We start from the raw sequence: 19,285 nt of genomic DNA, 5'->3' as shown, positions 1-19,285 counted from the left end.
GTGATGTCCTGCAGCCTACACTGTTCTCCATATCACTGTGTAAGGACACAGAGGCATAAAGGAAAAAAAAATCTTTTTCACTAAATTGTCTGAATTTTTACTGAGAAGTCAAAAGCCATTCTTGCAATATTTCTATGACTCACAGTCATGTCATTGTTTTCCTTTTAGAATTCAAAACTCATTTTTAGATTTTTTGGCAGGGAACTTTGTGTCAGTTTTTTTGGATAATTGACATCAGTCCATGGCAACATTACGCATGATGTGCTTTCAGGGAAGGGCCAGAGAAACCATTTCAAGGGGTTATGGCGACTATTGGACGGTTGGTCTCTTGCAAATGGGTGGGAGAGCACATACAGGAAATGTCTCTTTGGTTGAGTAGCCAAAGTAAATATAACACAGTTGGCACTCCAGAGAACCACCTGGCTCTATACCTCTTTATAGCAAGTTGTCTGAGTTTTCTTTACTGTCTGTGTAGCTGGGAAAAAATGCAGCAACTTCACTTTAGTGGTGCCCACACCCTTCTAATGGTGTTAGGAGGCAACATAAGATTCCAGACTCATTTTAAGACCTGTGATTGCAAGGGTTTCTTATTTGGATATGGATAGTTTAGGATTAAATTTGAAATGGGCTTGTACATAAAACAGCCAATCTGAACAGACATAACATCCATAAACTGTGGTCAATATAATAATAAGGAGCCTGTTAATGTGGGCAGCTAAAAAAGACTTGCAGGTTAAATGTGGTGAATCCTTTTCTGGTCATAATTGTCAACACATGCTATAGTTGTGAGTCTTCCAAAACTTAAATGATTCACCATGGTTACTTGCAATATCAAATTGAGCCGAGGATTCAGTGTTTTGTTTATGCAGCACGCAGGGCTGTTGTGTACTGTCTCCGTTTGGCTGTATACAGCTGTGTGTTTCCGCAGACACCGACACGTGGACAGGACAACACTTCAGAAATCTCAGAGGGGGAGAGGGTGGATAGGAGTGTGTGTGTGTGTGTGTGTGTTTGTGTGTGTGTGTGTGTGTGTGTGTGTGGGGCTGGGGGGTGGTGGGTCCTCTCCTCCTTTAGAAGTGCTAGATTTATATCATGGGGCTGCAGCTGGTTAACATTAACCCTTCCACTCCTGTAACTCTGAGCACAGATGTTACCTTGCGCTCAACACACACATACACACTGTATCCCTCCTGTCGTCATCGCATAGAAAGGCCTCTTGTCCAGAGGATGACATACTGTACATGGACGTACAAACCGAACAAAATACTTAAATAAAAATTAGGCATCAGTTTTATAGTTTCCCTGCTTGCAGTCTGATCTGTGTGTTTCCTTATATGGTCACATTTTAGGGTTACTCTACCTCTGAAAGCACTAAACCAGTCAAGGATACCCATATGAGTCAGGTAACAGCATATATTCATGAAAGCAACCAAAAGCTTTTTTCTGACTCTTTCTACACCTGTCACCTCCCACTTATATAACTTGGATTTATTGTATTACTACTACTCTTAAACTCTAATTCTCTTCATTTTTGATGCCTGGATTTTGATTCTTGAATGTGAATCTGGACCTATGATAATGCAACATTTTATCCCCAACACTCCTGTCCAAGAAAAACTCATCACATTCAATTGGAAGTGTACAAGAAGCGAGCAATGACCCAAAAAGGAAAAGTGTGTGTTCATGTGTGAGTACTGTAATCTGCAGCCTTTCCCACCACATTCCTGTCCCATGCCAGCAACAAGTGTCCAAAACATAAATCCTAATTTGTCAGTGAATTGCACAGCCAGTCAAGTCACATATAGTAATGGTATTTTCTTGCTGACTGTATTAAGGCAACCAAACAGAGTTTTCACAGTGCAGCTTTGGGTGCTGGTAAAGCAACTTGTCTGCAGTATGTTCTTAAGCCTTGCATGTCGACTGGAATAGATGAGACATTGAATCATCCTCCACTGCTTGGCTTTGTTTTCATTGGCTGAACGTTAGCCCACCTCCAGAACCCCAACAGACTGTTCCGGTAAGAACAAGCCTCTTCCCAGATTATTACACGCACATCAAACACACACACACACACACGTTATGTTTCCATAAGTAGGATAACTCTCATGCAACACACATTTTCTATCATGCAGCACATGCATACACACTCTCTCATTGTTTGTTAGGGACACAGATAGTTTAAAGGATCTGCGTCTTTCATGTGGTTAAGTGGCATAGCATATAAATGATCTCTGCTGATTGGCCCAGGCTTTTATCTCCCAACAGGAAGTTCCTGAGGGCTTCCGTCGTTAGCCTCTCTAAATCTGTGTTTCATTTGGAAAAAGCCACCAATTTGTGCACGCGGACCAGCGCTTTCTCTAAATTTCCCTCACAGTACTATAACAGAATTAACAAAGGCATTTTATGAACATTTTCCTCAAGCAACTTGTCTAAACACTTCCATGAACAAAAGTGATTATAACCAAAGAAATACCTCACTGGCTCTCACTTACTGATCTTTATTATTGCTCTTTTTGCTCTTTGGCTTTACATAATGAACACTTAGGGGATATTTTCTTTGTTCTGCATACACATTTTAGCACCAATAACATCCATATTGTTGGGTTGTTGTTGTCACAACCTTGTTGAGTATACAGCATTCTGACAGAAGCCACTGACAAAACTGTATGCAATGTTTGGGTCAGACAAAACAAAAACAGAGCTGGTCAAAAGGATATCCGCAAGTGTTTTAGTCCGTCACGTAACGTTTGCTGTCATACAAAAACATGTAAACACATAAAAATATATACTTTGAAAAGATAATGAAAAAAGATCCCTTGTGAAAACAACTGTACTAATCCTATGAGAGGTTTTAGATGGATAGTTAGCAAGTACTTACACAAATCTACAAAACATATGTTAAGGCATTGTACTGTAAACTTACTGCATACCCACTATAATTGTTTATGGGGGGAAATGACATTAAATTACTGGACAAAAATAATAATCAACTTAAGAGCTGGAAGCATGGCCTTAACCATTTTGCCCTCCTAACACATTTCCAATCCTGGGTAGCTACAGGCCTCTGGATGTTTTCATGTCAGCAACCCTTAAATACACTGACTGTAAGGCCACACAGTGATTTTGATGATTGTGTTTCACCACCAAGGCAGAAAGTTTGGTGTGGAGAGACAAAAGCGAACCTGTGATTAGAGTAGCTTTTGAGTTAAATTACAGTGAAGTTAACTATTCCTCATCTTGCTGTGGACCCCCCCTCCCCCCTCCTTGTTGACATCACCCCCTCCCCATCAGTCTCATCAGATGACCGTTTGCTCGCCCCGACACCTCCTGCTCGCCCCATAAATAACCGACAGGAGGTAAGATAGGCAGCACAGGCAGGCGAACACGGCGGCCGTTAGGTAGACCTTGTACAGACAGAAGTGCTTGTACTGCTCCAGGTTGCAGTACGAGTTGCGGTCCGTCTTGTAGATCATGACACCTATGGCCGGCAGGTAGAGCAGGGTGGCGGCCACGTCGTGCGCCAGGTTGGTGCACAACCAGCGCTCCCCTCCCAGCAGCGGGACGAGGTCCTGCTTGTCCAGAAGGGTGAGGAAGAAAAGGGCGAGGGTGAGGAGCCAGAAGAGGACAGCGACGAAAAGGACGAAGTGGATGGGCCCCTCATATTTGTTGGCGGCGATGGTGACCCACAGCCCAGCTCCGAACACAATCTGCAGGATCCGGATGATTCCCAAACAACTCTTGAGGAACTTCAGGATATCCTTCCTCACCTGCGACTCGGGAGGTTGGGGTGGCATCTCTCTCCTCCTCCGGTCTCTCTCGGTTCCTTTTTTCCCCCGAACAGGGCGGGTGCTTTCTGCCAGCTGCAAATAGCTGGGGAAAAGATGGGCAAAAAGGAAATAACGGGCCGGAAGGGCGGGTTTGCGGTCTAACAGTGAAGCCAAAAGTGGACAAATTCAGGCATTTGAAAAAAATGAACTCTCTGTTCTTTCCACAGCCCCGGGGTTTTGAAATGAAAACCCTTCTTGAATGTTTCGTCTTTTCCGTTTCCTCTGTTGAATCTGTGCTGGGGGGCTGGGTGATAGAGAGGAGGCGGCCTGTAATTCAAAGCCTGCTCCTCCTCTGCTGGGCTGCTGGATTCATCCATGTAGCTACACTCATCTGCTCTATATCCCAATGGTGTGGTTTCCCCTTGGGTGTGTGACCTCCCTCCTTCTGTCTTTTGTGAAGGAAGTGGCTTTAGAAGGATTTATAAAGCGGAAGTAAATTAAGAAGAAAATAGAAGAAAAAGAAAAGAAAGAAAAGCAAACAATAAAAGTGTGTAGAAACAGCAAAACAAAGATTTAGGCAAAAATAATAATGATTTTCATACTTTTTGTCACATGAAGGGCAGCATTCTTCTTAAACTTCTTTAATTTAAGACCAGTTCATAATATTTTCCCCACCATTCCACTGGAAACTAAACACAACAAAGAAACAATGTGAGTCTGTGTAATAGATAATAATGTATGGTCTGTTCATATGGCCTTGCCATGGTGTTTGGGGGCCCATGCGTCATCCTGTTTACGTGTTTCAGCGCAGGATGCTCACATGTTACTTCCCTCTCAGATCACTGACAGATGCTGTTCGTGCCATGCTCATTGACGTCAATGGATTTCAGCGCACACGCCCTACGTGGCCAGGAGGCGGTGCCGACCCCCCCACCCCTCCCACCTCCCCACACCCGTGATTGGTCGAAATAAGGCTCTTTCTTTTGGATGAGGGAGGGAACAGAAGGTAGCTCCATGCTCATTGGTGGTTTAATGACCCTTGATTTATGATCAGTGGTCTGCTGAAGGACAGAAATGCATTGCTTGTGAAGCTGGGTAAACAGTCCGCTTTTCTGTGCTTCGGCTTTTGTGGCAGTTGTTTTTATTGAAAAGGAGCAGTGATGCGATAGGAGCCGAGCGCGCTGGAAACACCAGTTAATCCTCGGGTAAGCAATTGTCCTTTCATTGCTTTCACATGACTCTCACGGGATTCCTGTTTACTGCCTTTTACCAACAGCGTAATGAAATCCAGCACAGAGTAGACAGACCAATAAGTTGTTTTAGCATTGCATCGTATTTTATCCAGTATGGTAAAACAATGAATATTTCAGAGATGATTTATAGCTTCTTCCCGTTTCTTAGTTTTGCAAGGAAACCGGTGTCTCTGCAGCAGTGAGCAGTTTGTTGTGCAAAACAGCAAACAGCAGACTGTCATGACACCGGTAGGAGGGGAATACAGGAGAAGCTTGCTACGTTTAATCAATGTTAACCTACTTCTAATGCAAATAAATAGGCCTGTGGATGTGTGTTTGTTTAGAGCTGCCTCCAATAATGATCATAGCCAATGAGAAAAAAACCAACACTTGCTGTTAAGAGCTATGTATTTGATAGTGTGAATTCTTGCTCATAAGGTGATTGTGATAAGTGTGCTGTTTTTGTTCATATTAATTATGAATAAATAAATAGTTATGAGACATGCAGGAGCCTATTTTAGATAGTTAAAGTGAAATGAGCAACGTAAGTACGTCTGTGGGCAGGAGATCCTGCAGAATAAAGCTTAATTAAAAGAGAATATGAAACTTCATTCTTGACTTGGAAATAGTAGGTTTGACAAAATGATCTTTACTCCTGATCTTCATCAGAGGATGGAGTTTGTATCTGCTCAAACTCCATCTGTGAGATGACGTGCTGTTGAAAGCTCTGGAGAAAGCTAATAAGTGGAGTTAAGATTATTTTTGTTGTAAAATAATCAGTTTCAGTGGAAAGGCTGCTCACCCACGTGTAATCCTGACCTCGGTCACTCAGCTAATACCTATGTGTTTGTGTCCCACTTAAAAGCATATGTGAGAAAAGAGAGATAAAGGTACCATCTGCAGTTTAATGGGCTTTAAAGCACAGCTCAACACTCACTTCCTAAAGCAGGATTAAGGAATCAGAGCAGGAGACTTGAAGCTGACTGGCAGTATTTCACTGTGACAGGTGTCACAAACTGCACTTGGTTGTGTTCTGTTGTTTTGTTTTTCTTCTGTCAAATATCAATGATAAGTCTTCACTTCTTCTCTTTCTGAACACATCATAATGAGCTGAAACTCTTGTGTCCCTCTCCACATAGTCGAGCCATTGTATGCCACCCTTTCCCGTGTTTCTCCGGATGGATACTGGACCCGCCTCCCCACCATCCTCCATGGTGGCGGGACCTTCCTCGCTGTGGCGGCTGGCTGAGAGGAGGAGCAGAAAGGCTGGCTCGGGGAACATTTTCAGTGACGTGAACCTGTGGCAGCTCCAGAGACTGTTCAAGGCAGCAGGGGACCAGGATGCGGAGCAGAGGGCCCAGCTGGTTTGGGGCCATGGAGATGAAGCTGAGCTGGCTCAAGCCTTAATTGGACTGAGGGCCCGAACTCACCGCAGAGGGCTGAGGACTAACGGGAGAGATGCTCTTGGATCACACTGGCTACGCGCCTTCAATCACCTCAGGTAGAAAACTCTGCTAACCTGAATAGATTTCATTCAGATTCACAATATTGAACATTATATCATCATGTTTCTGTATTATTTCAACAAAACCATCATTGCTGTACAGGATTGGGGAGAGCTCACAAAGAAGCCAGGGAAAGGATGCAGGAGAGAAGAATGATTCTGTGGCAGGATCACGCTGCAGTCCAGAGCCACGCCGACGCCCCGCTGTAGGGACAACAGGAAGAAATACTGGGGCCACAGGTGTACAAACGGAGGGCCACAACCCTGCAGGGACGTCTGAGAGACCAGTTAGAGCCGGCTCAGGACTGAGGAGAGGAGGAGAGAGTGATCCAGAGAGATACCTCCACCGAATACTCCACTGATCGACTGACCTGTATCTCCGGGCATCAACCAGCACTTAAACAACCTGTTGGTCTCACCTGAATACTCTCCTAATGTGTTCAGGCACTGGAGCGAGGTTGAATTAACCTCTGGCAAGAGAAACACGGACACAAAATCAGCAGTGAAACTGTTTTGCAGGTTGAAAGAATAGTTTCTCAAAATGCCATAAAGTCTGACCCTTAAATAGCACAGATCAGGCGGCACTGTACTGTCACTTGTTGCAAACCCATCTCCACCTAAATAATGTCAGCAACATGAACCTCTGACTGGCTCCTGGTATCGCAAAACTTTATACTGTGGTTGCCTTATGTGCTTTCTTAAATCGACCTGACCACTCACACTAACCATGCATACTTTTAATTGTTTTAATTTTTTATTTTAAAAATGTACCAATCTTCATTTAACTTGGTGTTTATCAGACTAAAATGGCTGATATTATAATGTATGGCCACAGTGTGGATATATACTTGTAAATAGTTGTATCCATGTCCTGTACCACACACAAACCCAGATATGTAGATATACATGAGTGAGATGATGTACTGTAGCTTGAAAAGATGTTACCTTCTTGATTTTGTATTCATTTGAATTGAAGTCACAAAAAGTGTTACACTTTATATAACTTTAAACGACTGGCTATATGTGTGATATGTTACGCAACACTACATGGGTAAGAGTGCAATGCTTATTGTTATGAGATGTAAAAACAGATTTCCAAACATTCACACTACTGCACATCTGGCTCAAGCTTTCTGACTGACAACTGTACCAGGCCTCAGTTGCTGGTTTTCATTTGGTGAAAATGAAGCAACCGAACGGCCATCGTCAAAATGACCCCTCACTGTTCAGGGAAAGAAGAACTTGAAATAAAAATTTTACATGGTAACGGTGTGAAAACCCACTGTGCCTGTGAAAGACTTTATGTCACCAACCTCATCAGATTGCTGGAAACTTCATGAAGCTTTTTGATAATACTGTTTGATGTGTCATTTTTAGATTTATGGTAATAAAGAAGTGAGTCTTTGTATTGTTTGTCAATTTTGTTTTGTTTTGTTTTGTTTAGTCATAACAGCACAATGGGCATTTTAAATTAATAACGCTTTTTGCTACTCAGAAAACCAGCTAGAGTAGCACTACTGAAATGGCTTAAAATGAATATGTAGGTTTTTGTGAACACAAGTTGACAATTAAACATATTCACATTTATTTCACATAAGACAAATGAGTCACAGTCTGCCACTGTTAACCCCCGAGAGCTCTACTGGACCAGTTGGGTGTTCAGTGCCTTACTCAAGTGCACCTTTTCAGCAGTTTTGAGTGATGATCATAAACAGAAGAACATTACACATCATTTGCAGCTGCTGTGATGATATAAATTACTGTTTAAAGTAACATTTTTGACCTAAAACTGAGAGCTCTCCACATGTATTCAATATATTTCTTCTCACATAAACATGCAGTGAGAAATTACAGCTTGTAAGAAAAGGACTGCCTTGTAACAGCCGATAGAGCTGTATTAGAAACAAATGCTACCCTCCAGTGGTTATGTCTGTTTAAGAGGCCATCATAGATGCTCACTTGTGGTCACTAGATGGCACTAAAGGTTTTGTTTTGGAAGACCAAACCGCTTTGCAGAGCCAGTACAGAATCCATACCTGTCATGCATGGCACAGATTTTTAAAATTCAGAATATGTTATTGCAAACTTAAAGAGCAGACTCATTTCAATAGACAAATAGGTAATCTTCTTGATCCTATCTTTTCATGTTTAACTTGTCTTTTCTGCCAGGTCTACCAGATTACCTGAATATGTGGGGATGGCTAATGAGTTGTAAAGTTTTCATCTCTAATGCAAACATCCAAACCCTCAGGCAGTGTCACATCATAACAGGGGGCGATATATTAGACTGAGTGGATGTGCTGTCTGTCCACTTCAGGTTCAGAAGCTGTTCTGGTTTATTTAAACAAGGGTCTAAAAGGATGACGCGTAAATGCAATATAAATGTTACTTTATCCATCCTCCCATCCAGTTTCTTACTGCCTAGTCAGGTCACTAAGCAAGACACTGCTGAGTAGATCAGCATGTACAGGATGGTCTTTATCTTCCACATTAAGAGTTGGATATTTGGACCAGTGATGCCCTGCACCCACCAGATGTCCTCTTCCTCATTCCTCCTGGGTGATGCCAAGAGATTGAGAGGTCAGCGTGGAGATAAAATCCTGTCTGTGTATCCTAGATCTACTCAGTCGTGCATGGCTGGTGCAACGGTGAACTGAGTCATCTGTAGGGCAGCTTTACAGGGTGCTGAAACCTCAGCTGACTCCCTCAATATAGAGAAAGCAGCAGATTGACTCTGAGGTAATCCTCACTCCGCTGAGCTTCTCACCTTGTTGTGTTAAAGTGAGCTCACTGCACAGAAAACCTAATTTTAGTGTCTATATACTGTAGGTTATCACAACTGTTCAATCACCTCATAAATCCTATGACTATAGATGAGATGTGTAAGGATGATCCAGCGAGCTGCAGCTTGATTTAGTAGTTTGCCTTGCAGCACAGCGCACTCTTCACCATTATGGTTTACCCCGAGGTACTCATACTTTAGCAAATTAAGATTTTACATTAAATAAAATATACGATAAGAGTACAATTCATTGTTAAAGACACAAAAAAAGCTGTGTCTATTTAGGGTCACTGGTCACATTTTAGATGTCTACAAGTTGTTAAAAATTAATTCATATTTCACAATTTCCTCCCCCACTAATAACCTCATGGCTGTTTAGATTTATCCTGTGACCCCTTGGAGGGGCCAAAGCCCTAGGCTGGGAACCACTGGACGCGTTAACTGTATATACAATAGATAAACTATAGCTCCACCTCAACCAGCTGCAAAAGTAAAATGATGCTTACACACTGATCACAAGCAAGCAAGAAAGCAGAATTTTGTTATATAAGTACAATCAAATCTCCTGGTAGTGCAGCTGGCCGTTTGGTGATCCTTAGTTAAGCCTGAATAGGTAATAGTGGACAAATTCCTTATAAAATCACAGTCTTCAGACTGGTTGGTGCCTGGTAATGATCATATTATTAGTCAGATTTAGAAATAAATGAAAACCTTGCATGGAGACATCTGAGACATCAAGGTTAAATTATAAACAGAGTAGCAGAAAAAAATTTAATCACCCTGACTTCTGTACTTGTAGCTATTATGGTTCTCTACACAATAACAGTGTGGTGGCAAACTCAGATTCCTTTGTGGAGCATTGTTGCCTTTTAGGCAACATGCAGATCGTAGCAGTTTTCTAAGTTATGTGCATATTTATGAATATCTTCATGTTTCTAAAATTATGAGCCCAAATGACAGAAAAAGGCCTTTCTGTGTTTTGGGGAATTTGTAAGTAGCATGTATTTCTGGCACTCACTGTACCGTCTGGTCCTTTGTAGTAAAAAATGTCCATTTTGAACCAAAGTACGTTAAAAAGTAAACCTTACAATAATTTGCATATTCTATCCAGTTCACACTTTCACTTACTTCCCAGTGTTTGTGCAGAGAGCTCTATCGGCTGATCTGTCCAGAAACATACTCTGAATGATCAAGTTGTGCTTACCGTGCCTACCACTGGGACCTTTCATGATGTTTATTATGACAAATATCTGTAGCCCCATTTCTCTGGTCAGCACAGAATAAGATGAAGAAAATGTGTAGCAGGCTGGCTGCCCACTTTACAGAGGCTTCCTTAAAAACTGCAGTGGACCATCAAGTTTGGATCTACTTTACATCTTGATGAAATCCTCTTTTGTGGTGATCATAAATTAGATTTACTCTGCTGCATGTCTCCTAAATCAGCCAAACAATCTTACAACTTGATGGACAACAACTTTTTACGATGCTGTTTCAACAGAAACTTATTCTCACATTTCGAATGCGCTCAGATGTGCTCATTTTTCAGTGTTGCTTTCCAGACATTTCACTGAAGATAAGTCAAGGCAAAGCTGACAAAGGATGAAGAAAGAGAGGAGTGACAGCTGTATGGAGAGCACGGAGAGCAGATCAGATTTTCAAAGAGAAGACAGGGAGAAGAAGAAACAAACTCTTTTTTTTCCTGTGTCTAGATCTTTGTGTGATTGACAACGGGGCCGTATAGAGATTTTACATAAGTAAGGATCTGAGAGTTGAATGTGTCCTTGCTGCAATGTAATTAGAGCACAGAACAGTAATTAGTGAAATGATATATACAGTGCTTGCTCCTCGTGCTCTGATAATAATCCCTGGCACGCACAGACACTCGCACATGCGCACACACAACCCCTGAGCCACACTTTGTGTCTTTGTTCACTGTAGAATCACACAACACTGCGGCACAGCACTCATTGTTATTCCTTCCTCTGTGTCATTGTGTGCCTTTGTTCTTATTCTCAGTGTACTGCTCAGGCTCTTGCTTGCTACTGCAGTCTCAAAACACGGGCATGGCACTGCCTCACTGCCTCACTGCCCCCCTTTGAGGTGAACGCAGAACATCAAACAAGATTTAACAAGAGTGTCCTGCTGAGCCGGGGCACCTTTTCAGTTTACTCAATTTTAAATGGACTCAGGTACGAAAACTCTTTGATGAACCATTAGAAATAAAAACTGCTCTATTGATGTGGAAGAAAAGATCCTTTTTCTTGAAACTACAAAAAAAAGACTTGATGTGCAAGCTGAAACAGTCGCACTGGTCATGAAATGAAACTTGAACCTGTCTCTGTGGCCGCTCATGTAAAATGGAGTCCGACCCCCGTGCCTTCAATACGTATGCACAAGGTCAAACTGCTTTCCACATCTGAGACCTTTCAGTCTGCCTTCATGCTTTGCTGCCTTCAGGGCAGTTCTGGGCTGTGGAAAAACGCGTTGAGCCAACTTCACATCACATCATATTACGTTGCATCGCCCACACCAGCAGCCTGAACCATTCACAGAGGCAGGGGAGGACGGGATTTTAAAAGCAACCTTGTTGTACCTTCATAGTTAAGGTCATGTGTCAGATGATTGTATACCTTGTATACCTTTCTCCTTTACCTGAACCAACATTAGAGAAGCCGCATTGTTCTTTTTGTTACAGTACTAGTTTGTTGTTTACAGATCATAGACAACATCAGTTTGTATGTTGAATAAGTTCCATTCCCTGGTTTATACTTAACCTAGGCCTACCAGTAATATCAAAGATTAAATAAGCAGACCTATCAAGTTTTTGACAAATTTGCTAGCGTAATAAATAAAAGGGCCAGTTTTCTCTTGTACGTCTCATTTTCGAGATCTTGCTTCATTATTATTTTCCGCTTTATTTGATACTGTGTAAACACATATGCCTGGGCATGGGCCATAAATACTCCTAGTGCTGGTAATAGTGAAATAGTACTGTGGCATCCAATGCACTGATAAGACAAAGCAAACAGAATCAAGAATTGTACTGCACACCTGTAAACCAATCAAATTTGGGCGTGATGCTAGGAGTATTTGCAATCGTTGTATACATCTTTATCGATCCAAAAATGCAATCGTGTGCAACTGGTGTAAGTAAGAGGGAGGAGCAGCTGTGTCATTAATATAAATGACTGAAATGAAATTCATCTGTTGTAAAATTAACACATGAAAATATATAATGGGATCATAAAAGAGAGAAGGGTTTCCATATGTATGATTTATAGTTAGGACGTCACTGCTCAAGCTGGAAGCTGGCAGAACAAACCCTCAATCACTTAGTGCCTGAGCCTCATCACCTTTAGTTCTAGCTGGATTGAAAAAGGTGCTCTCAGCCAGTTTGTCTGTGTGCATACTGGGATTTTCGTTTTTATTAAACACAGAAGAGTTGGTCACAGTAAAATAGCAGTGCAGAGTGCAGTGCAGGAAGTCCCCTGTGCTATATTGGTTTAATGCACACAACATTTCTTGTTGTTTGTTTTTATGGTAATTTCAACCGTGAAGTCGTGACTGGTTAAAAGACCTCACTGCGTGTGTGCAAACATTGCCAGTGCAGCACAATCAGTGCAAATTCTTCCAAACAACACCAGGAGAAACGGCTGCCCTCATACCCCATTGACTCACATAACTTGACATGACGCAACCTTGATTTATTCAGCGATCTGGTTGCAGGGCTTGGTTTATTTGGATGTGTAATAACAGCATGTGCACGTAAAGATCAGCAGGGTAAAGTGGGACTAATTTCACATTAACACGTACCACTGGGTTGGAACTAAGAGGGAAAGCATGTCTGAATAATTAACTTCAAAAAAAAAGACTTCGGAATAACCTTGAGTTAATGAAGAAAGTGGCATGCAGACTCGCTCATGTTTCACACATCCAAGAATGCAGAACTGGTGCATTTGCTCGCATGCATGTGGAGACATGCATGGGTGTGCAGACTTGAACTCATGCATCTAACGCCCTTATGCTATGTGAGAGTTCAGTCTGTCTTAACCTTTGTTTTCTCCTGTAGAAGAGGATGATATCTTTTAAACATGTGACAGAACACAGCAGCTTGCTCATTGATCTTTTTAAAGTCAGTCACAGCTACAGAACCTCAGGGATGCACACGCTTTGTAACACTGAATACACAAAAGTACTCACACATATGCAATTGCTTGCGTACAGACCTAAACACAAAGTGACACAAAATCCCACCGAACATAAACATGAACTTTTCGCGAGTACAAAAAACATGTCTGCAGTGCTTTAGTGGGTATGATGATTTAGGTCTTTTTCAGAGGGAAAAGTGGTGCTGAATAGCTGAAACTCAAAGTGCTTACTGGCAGACCCAAGTGATATACTGCGGTGGCTCATTTTCATTGCTTTGTCTTCTACTCCTTTTTTTGCAATATACTTTTATGGAAAAAGAATGGAGCACATAAAGAGCAGTTCCTCAGAGAATTTGTTTTTCATTTATCCCCGTTCTCCCCCCTAAAGTATTTCCATGCCTAGCCCATACACCATCAGACATGGGACCAATACATCAGATATTTATGTCTAGCCCACACTTTAAAACTCCACATCCTGGGCTAAAGATCAAAGTCACAAGTACATTAAACACAAGGACAAACATTAAAGAGAGAAAAAAAATAGAAAAAGAACAAAGAACAAAGACTAATGACATTATTGTCATCTCATAGTCCCTCTGTAGTACACCCGGGAGCTACAGCTCACAGATGTGCCACTGAAAGAGAATATTTACAGGGACAAAACTAACACATAGGCAAGTCTGCAACTATATACATAAAAAAAGGAAAATAAATAAACAAAAACATGAAGAGACATAGAAAAGAAAAAAAATCAGAAAGGGAGAGGTCGGTGTCAGGATTTGCATGCTGTTTCAAGGGATTTATTATGCTCACTCCCCATTGTCTGCTGTGTTTCTGTTGCACTACTTACTTCCACCTGTAGGCTCTGACTCTTGCAGTTCCACTACACTTCCCATATTCTTGGTTTATGCCTGTGGGGAGTAACAAAGCACATGCACATAGGTATATAAACGTAGCTCAAAATGTTTGTTATCAACTACAGAGTGAATTGCCATGAAGGTTTTTACAGATATTGATAGTGCCCAGATGATGAATCCTAATGACTCGTCCCACCACAAGGTTCACATTTGTGGTTTTAAGTGAATGTATTTGATAATTATTTGATGCATTGCCATATTTATTAAACACATTCATGTCCCTCTGGGGATAGATTGTAATAACCCCTGACGTTTAATCTTGCACCATCATGAGGTCAAAGTTGAACACTTTTGGTTTGTGACAAAATACATGCAAAACTCCTCACATTCCCATCAGCCTCAACAATACTTTGTGTTTTGTTCTAATTAGTAAACGTTAGCTCAACTAGGATGGTAAACATGGCAAACATCAGCAAGTTAGCACTGTCATTGTGAGCATGTTAGCATACTGATGTTATCATTAAGCCACTGCTAACATGGCTCAGGACTCTAGCTTCTTGATTCCACACATGCAGGTAGTTACATATTAATGATGTGTGAGTGTGTAAGTGTGTGTGTGTGTGTGTGTTTAGTATGACTGTGCTAAGCCAGCACTTGAAAGGATGGAGACCCAAGAAAAGAACCCCGTTAAGACTGTTTCCACCAACACCTTTGAAGTCGGTCTGTAGCTCCCAGGGTGGACCTGACAGAGAGCTAAAACGAATGAGATCCTTAATGGAAAAAGACCCCTGCAACCCCTTTACCCTCCATGATCCCATGTGAGGACACAAAGAACGTGTGTGGCAGATAAAACCCAGCACCTATACAGACGTTTCCCTCCCCATCACTTTGCATTCACATTACTCTCTTCAAAGGGGCTAATTCAAATGCTACAGAGGCAAATATGTCTGAACACACTTCCCCGTAGGCACTGACGCTTTGAGGAAGAGAATTTATTTGAGATGTGGCATAGAAGACAAGTGGGTGGTTGGTGCCAAAAAATGGCTTTTAAACAACAGTAAAGGGCCTAGGTTGGCAGAATGTCGCACATTATACAGGAGATTGGTAATTGGTTGTGAATGGTGTGATGTCTTCTGCGGAGGGAAATGTGGTCAGTATAATAAATGACTGGCAGACAAGGGCTGGAACTGAACTGAGCAGCCTTGTTAGAGTGTATACGTGTTAGCTGTTGGTGTTCTTGGGATTTAGATCTGCAGGAGCTCAAGGAAAGGTTTGTCATTTTGAAAATCAGCTGGAAAGACAGTGAGTCATGTCCCAGTACAACCTGCCTCACCTTTACTGGGACCCAGTTTAATGCCTCAGATCCGGACTGCTGTAATGTGTTATGACACCTTCAGACTGCCTTAATGGATCCTTGCATTAATTATGAATATAACATCATCATTCTGTAGCTCTTAGTGAGCTGCATCAATATTGGACTCGGATATCAGGACATTAGCAGGAGATGTACAGTGTGAGATGAGGACTGGAGGGGTGGGGGGAGGCCATCATCTCACAATGCTTTCAAGGTTGGCAGATTTTCACCATGAGCAGTTATCAGCCTCTCTCATCTCTATTCACTTTAGCCTTGAAGAGGTTTGCAGCATTTATTTGAGTTTATTGTGAAAATGGCTCTTTATTGTGTTCAGACCAACTCAAGCAATAACTGGGTTCCCGCCTCCCTCCAAACAGCACGACAATGTCCTTTGCTTCTGAAAAGTAATCAGATTCCCCTATTCCAGAGACCTTCAAAAATCCAATCACGTTTAACTCCGCCTGTCAATCCCACAAAGAGAAGCCTTTGTGATGGTTGCTGAATGTTTTTGAATTGCCCCGTGAAACATAATAGTGTGCGACTGATGGCCTCTTTCACACAGTAACAAGTGGGCGGCTGATGAGCGGCACACAATTACTGAAATTACATGTTGCATTGATTGGTTAATAGCAACTTAGGACTTTGTAATTGTTGATTTTCAAACATTATTTTAAAAAAGAGAAAGAAAATGGAACGAAGTGAGTGGAATTTGTGCTCTTTGCCTGAAACAGACTTAACAATAATATAATGTGATTATAAACAGAATACAGGCATGATTCAGTGGCTTTGTGTTTGCATAACTCATTTGTCCCACGTTCAGTGCCAGTCAGCAGTCAGTCAGGTTGAGGTGTCCTTGGGCTGAGCAACTCGCTCTGCTGAACATCCTCACCCACTGACGGGTGGGCTTCATTTTAAAAATATTAGAAATATCTGTCAATAATCTGAATAACTCTGAATAACTCTGGATAATTTTTTATTATATTTAGTTTAATGCTGTGGTTTTTGTCTGGTGCAACCTCAGAGCTCTATTGGATGAGCTCAAGTACACCCTTAAATCAATTTAAATCATCACAAGCCATGGTGTTCATTTTAGCTGATCTTAAACTGGAACAGATCTTTTAACAGTGTTGATTATGTAAAATTGGATATTTTGACATCTAAAGAAAAAAAAGATTATGTAAAATTGGATATTTTGACATCTAAAGAAAAAAAAAGACAAATTAATATTGGAATTGATGATGTACAGACTTATTTTTCTTTTTTCCAATATGTTTTTTCACGTTTCCATTTGTGCATATACCACTCAGAGTAGCAGAAGCTGGACATTCGAACTGTTTATCTGTAATTCTTCACTATTTCAATGGTGCTGCTTAACAAACTAAAGAAAGATCATCAGCCTCACACCAATTTGTGCTATTGCTTTCATGTGTGTATTTTACTCAACACAAATTTTAGTTATTCAACTAAATCACAATTTCTACTTTAAAAAAGAAAAAAATAGTTTAGCTACTCTCCAACTGACACTTTTTGTTTGAGTTTATGTTTGGATTTAGTCACTTCCTGTTTTATTTAGTAGTTGGTTTCCTTGTGTCTCTCAATGTTTTTACTTCCTGTCTTGGTCCTGTTTCTCTGTTTGGTGATTGTCTGCCCCTGCCTTAAGGTGTTTCAACTGTGTTTAATCACCCTAACCTCCTTTGTGTCTATATAGTCTATAGTATATGCTCCCCTTTGTCTGTGTCGGTTCGTCTGTTCGTGTTTGGTTTGTCCTCGGTCTGTTCATGTTGTTATCCCTTGTGTCTCCGGTTGTTGTTCCTTGTGTGCCCTCGTGCTTCGGTTTCCTGTTCTGTCTTCCGTAATACACATTTTTGCACTTCATCCCCATGTGTTGGCTGCATTTGGGTCCAGCCTTACCCGCATCGTGACAGAAAGAACCCACCTTAATATGGACCCAGCAGCATACGCTTTTAAGGTTGCCTCAATCCTCCCAGCCAGCACCCCCCTCTGTCGTCGGGCCCCTTTGCACGCTGGCTGATCCCCTTTGTGATCTGATCCCCGTCTCCTTTTTGGGGAACCCGGCTAGCCTTCCCTGGAAGATATCTAGGACTGGGAGCCCCTGGAAGGAGACGCAGGTTCTCCAAGCAGCCTCAGCCCCAGAACTCCAGCTTCCATCACGAGCCTCGGCCTCGATCCTTCCAGCCAGCGACCCCGTTGAGCGTCAGGTCCCTTTGCACGCTGGCTGACCCGCTGTCTGACTCGGACCTGGGGGACCTTGAGGAGCAGTTCAAGGGAACTCCCCCTTTCAAGGGAACTAGTCAGGCTATTTTTCGTGGTGGCCACAGAAGGCAAGGACATCATGGCTCCTGTCACCGCAGGGAAATAGCCTGCTCGACCTCCGGAGAGACCCCGTCTTTGCTGTCATCCTCCGGCTCGACCTCCGTCTTCGCTACCGTCCCCCGGCTCGTCCTCTGGCTCGACCTCCGGAGAGACCCAGTCTTCGCTGTCATCCTCCGGCTCGACCTCTGGAGAGAGGCCCTGCAAGCCCCAGTCCCAGGTCCCCAGCTTCCAGCCCAAGCCCCAACTACTCCACTATCCAGAACCTCTGCTCTTCTGTGACCAGGAGCCCTCGCCAACCACCCTGGCTGACGCATCAGCTGTTCCAGCATCGTGGGTCCCAATTGACATTTCATCGGCTCCTGACTCCATTCCAGGGTTGACCATCCTGGCTGACGCACCAGCTCTCAGCGGCGGGGGTCCAGGTCGACTCCGGTTCCTGATTCTCTGTCCCGGCAGGATTCTGTCCCGGCCGAATCCTGCTCCTCTGTTCTGTCGGCTCCCAGTCAGTGGTCTGGCGGACACCTGCTCCTCCTGTCGTGTTGGCGGCCCAGCAGACTCCTGATTTTGGTTCCCGGTCAGTGGTCCGGCCGATAAATTCTATCACCTTCAGTCCCCTGACTGGCCCAGCTGACTCCTGCTCCCCGTGACGCCATCCCCCGGCTCGACCTCCGGAGAGACACTGTAAATGCAAGGTGCAATAATCATAAAGATGAAAACAATAATGAAATGAGCGGTGTGATGAGTTGGCAATGGTGGGAGAGAATATGGTATACGCCATGGCTATACAGCTAATGATACTCCACTGCCTGCGGAGAGAACCGGTCTTGGCCACCGTCCCCCGGCTCGACCTCCTGAGACACCCCGTCTTGGCCACCGCCCCCCAGCTCAACCTCCTGAGAGACCCCTCCGGAGAGACCCAGTCTACGCCGCCGTCCCCCAGCTCAACCACCTGAGAGACCCCGTCTTCGCCGCCGCCGCCGACCCCCGGCTCGACCTCCGGAGAGACCCCGTCTTCGCCGTCGTTACCTGGCTCGACCTCCAGAGAGACCCCGTCTTCGCCGACGGCCTCCTTCTCGCCCTCCATATCAGCGACGCCATCCCCCGGCTCGACCTCCGGAGAGATCCTGTAAATGCAAGGTGTAATAATCATAAACATGAAAACAATAATGAAATGAGCGGTGTGATGAGTTGGCAATGGTGGGAGAGATTATGGTATGGCTATACAGTTAATGATACTCCACCGCCGTCCTCCCGCTCGACCTCCGGAGAGAACCGGTCTTGGCCCCCCCCCCCCCCCCCCCCCCCCC

The 19,285-nt window shown here is 43.2% G+C and overlaps 2 protein-coding genes across 2 annotated transcripts; one reads left to right on the top strand and one right to left on the bottom strand.

Moving 5' to 3' along the window:
• Positions 1-2,482: 2,482 nt before the first annotated feature.
• On the bottom strand, positions 2,483-4,057 carry marveld1 (MARVEL domain containing 1). The gene has a single exon (XM_023405783.2). It carries the CDS (start codon positions 3,792-3,794, stop codon positions 3,297-3,299), a length of 498 nt encoding a protein of 165 aa, XP_023261551.1. The 5' UTR covers positions 3,795-4,057; the 3' UTR covers positions 2,483-3,296.
• A 211-nt stretch (positions 4,058-4,268) lies between these two features.
• LOC147819147 (uncharacterized) lies at positions 4,269-7,909 on the top strand. The gene is made up of 4 exons (XM_087173844.1): positions 4,269-4,478; positions 4,606-4,972; positions 6,139-6,500; positions 6,607-7,909. The coding sequence occupies exons 3-4, from the start codon at positions 6,151-6,153 to the stop codon at positions 6,863-6,865; spliced, it is 609 nt and encodes a 202-aa protein (XP_087029970.1). The 5' UTR covers positions 4,269-4,478; positions 4,606-4,972; positions 6,139-6,150; the 3' UTR covers positions 6,866-7,909.
• Positions 7,910-19,285: the final 11,376 nt, after the last annotated feature.

Source organism: Seriola lalandi, unplaced genomic scaffold (genome assembly GCF_002814215.2).
Source record: "Seriola lalandi dorsalis isolate HSWRI2012SDOR001 ecotype SW California unplaced genomic scaffold, Sedor1 jcf7180002054285, whole genome shotgun sequence".
NCBI classification, from domain to species: Eukaryota; Metazoa; Chordata; class Actinopteri; order Carangiformes; family Carangidae; genus Seriola; species Seriola lalandi.
This window is presented reverse-complemented; position numbering and strand designations above follow the sequence as displayed.

Bases quoted from the DNA above. Each gene is read 5' to 3' on its own strand.
- marveld1 (XM_023405783.2), bottom strand. From the start codon at position 3,794: ATGCCACCCCAACCTCCCGAGTCGCAGGTGAGGAAGGATATCCTGAAG.
- LOC147819147 (XM_087173844.1), top strand. From the start codon at position 6,151: ATGCCACCCTTTCCCGTGTTTCTCCGGATGGATACTGGACCCGCCTCC. The intron at 6,501-6,606 runs GTAGAAAACTCT...ATTGCTGTACAG, and splicing joins CGCGCCTTCAATCACCTCAG to GATTGGGGAGAGCTCACAAA.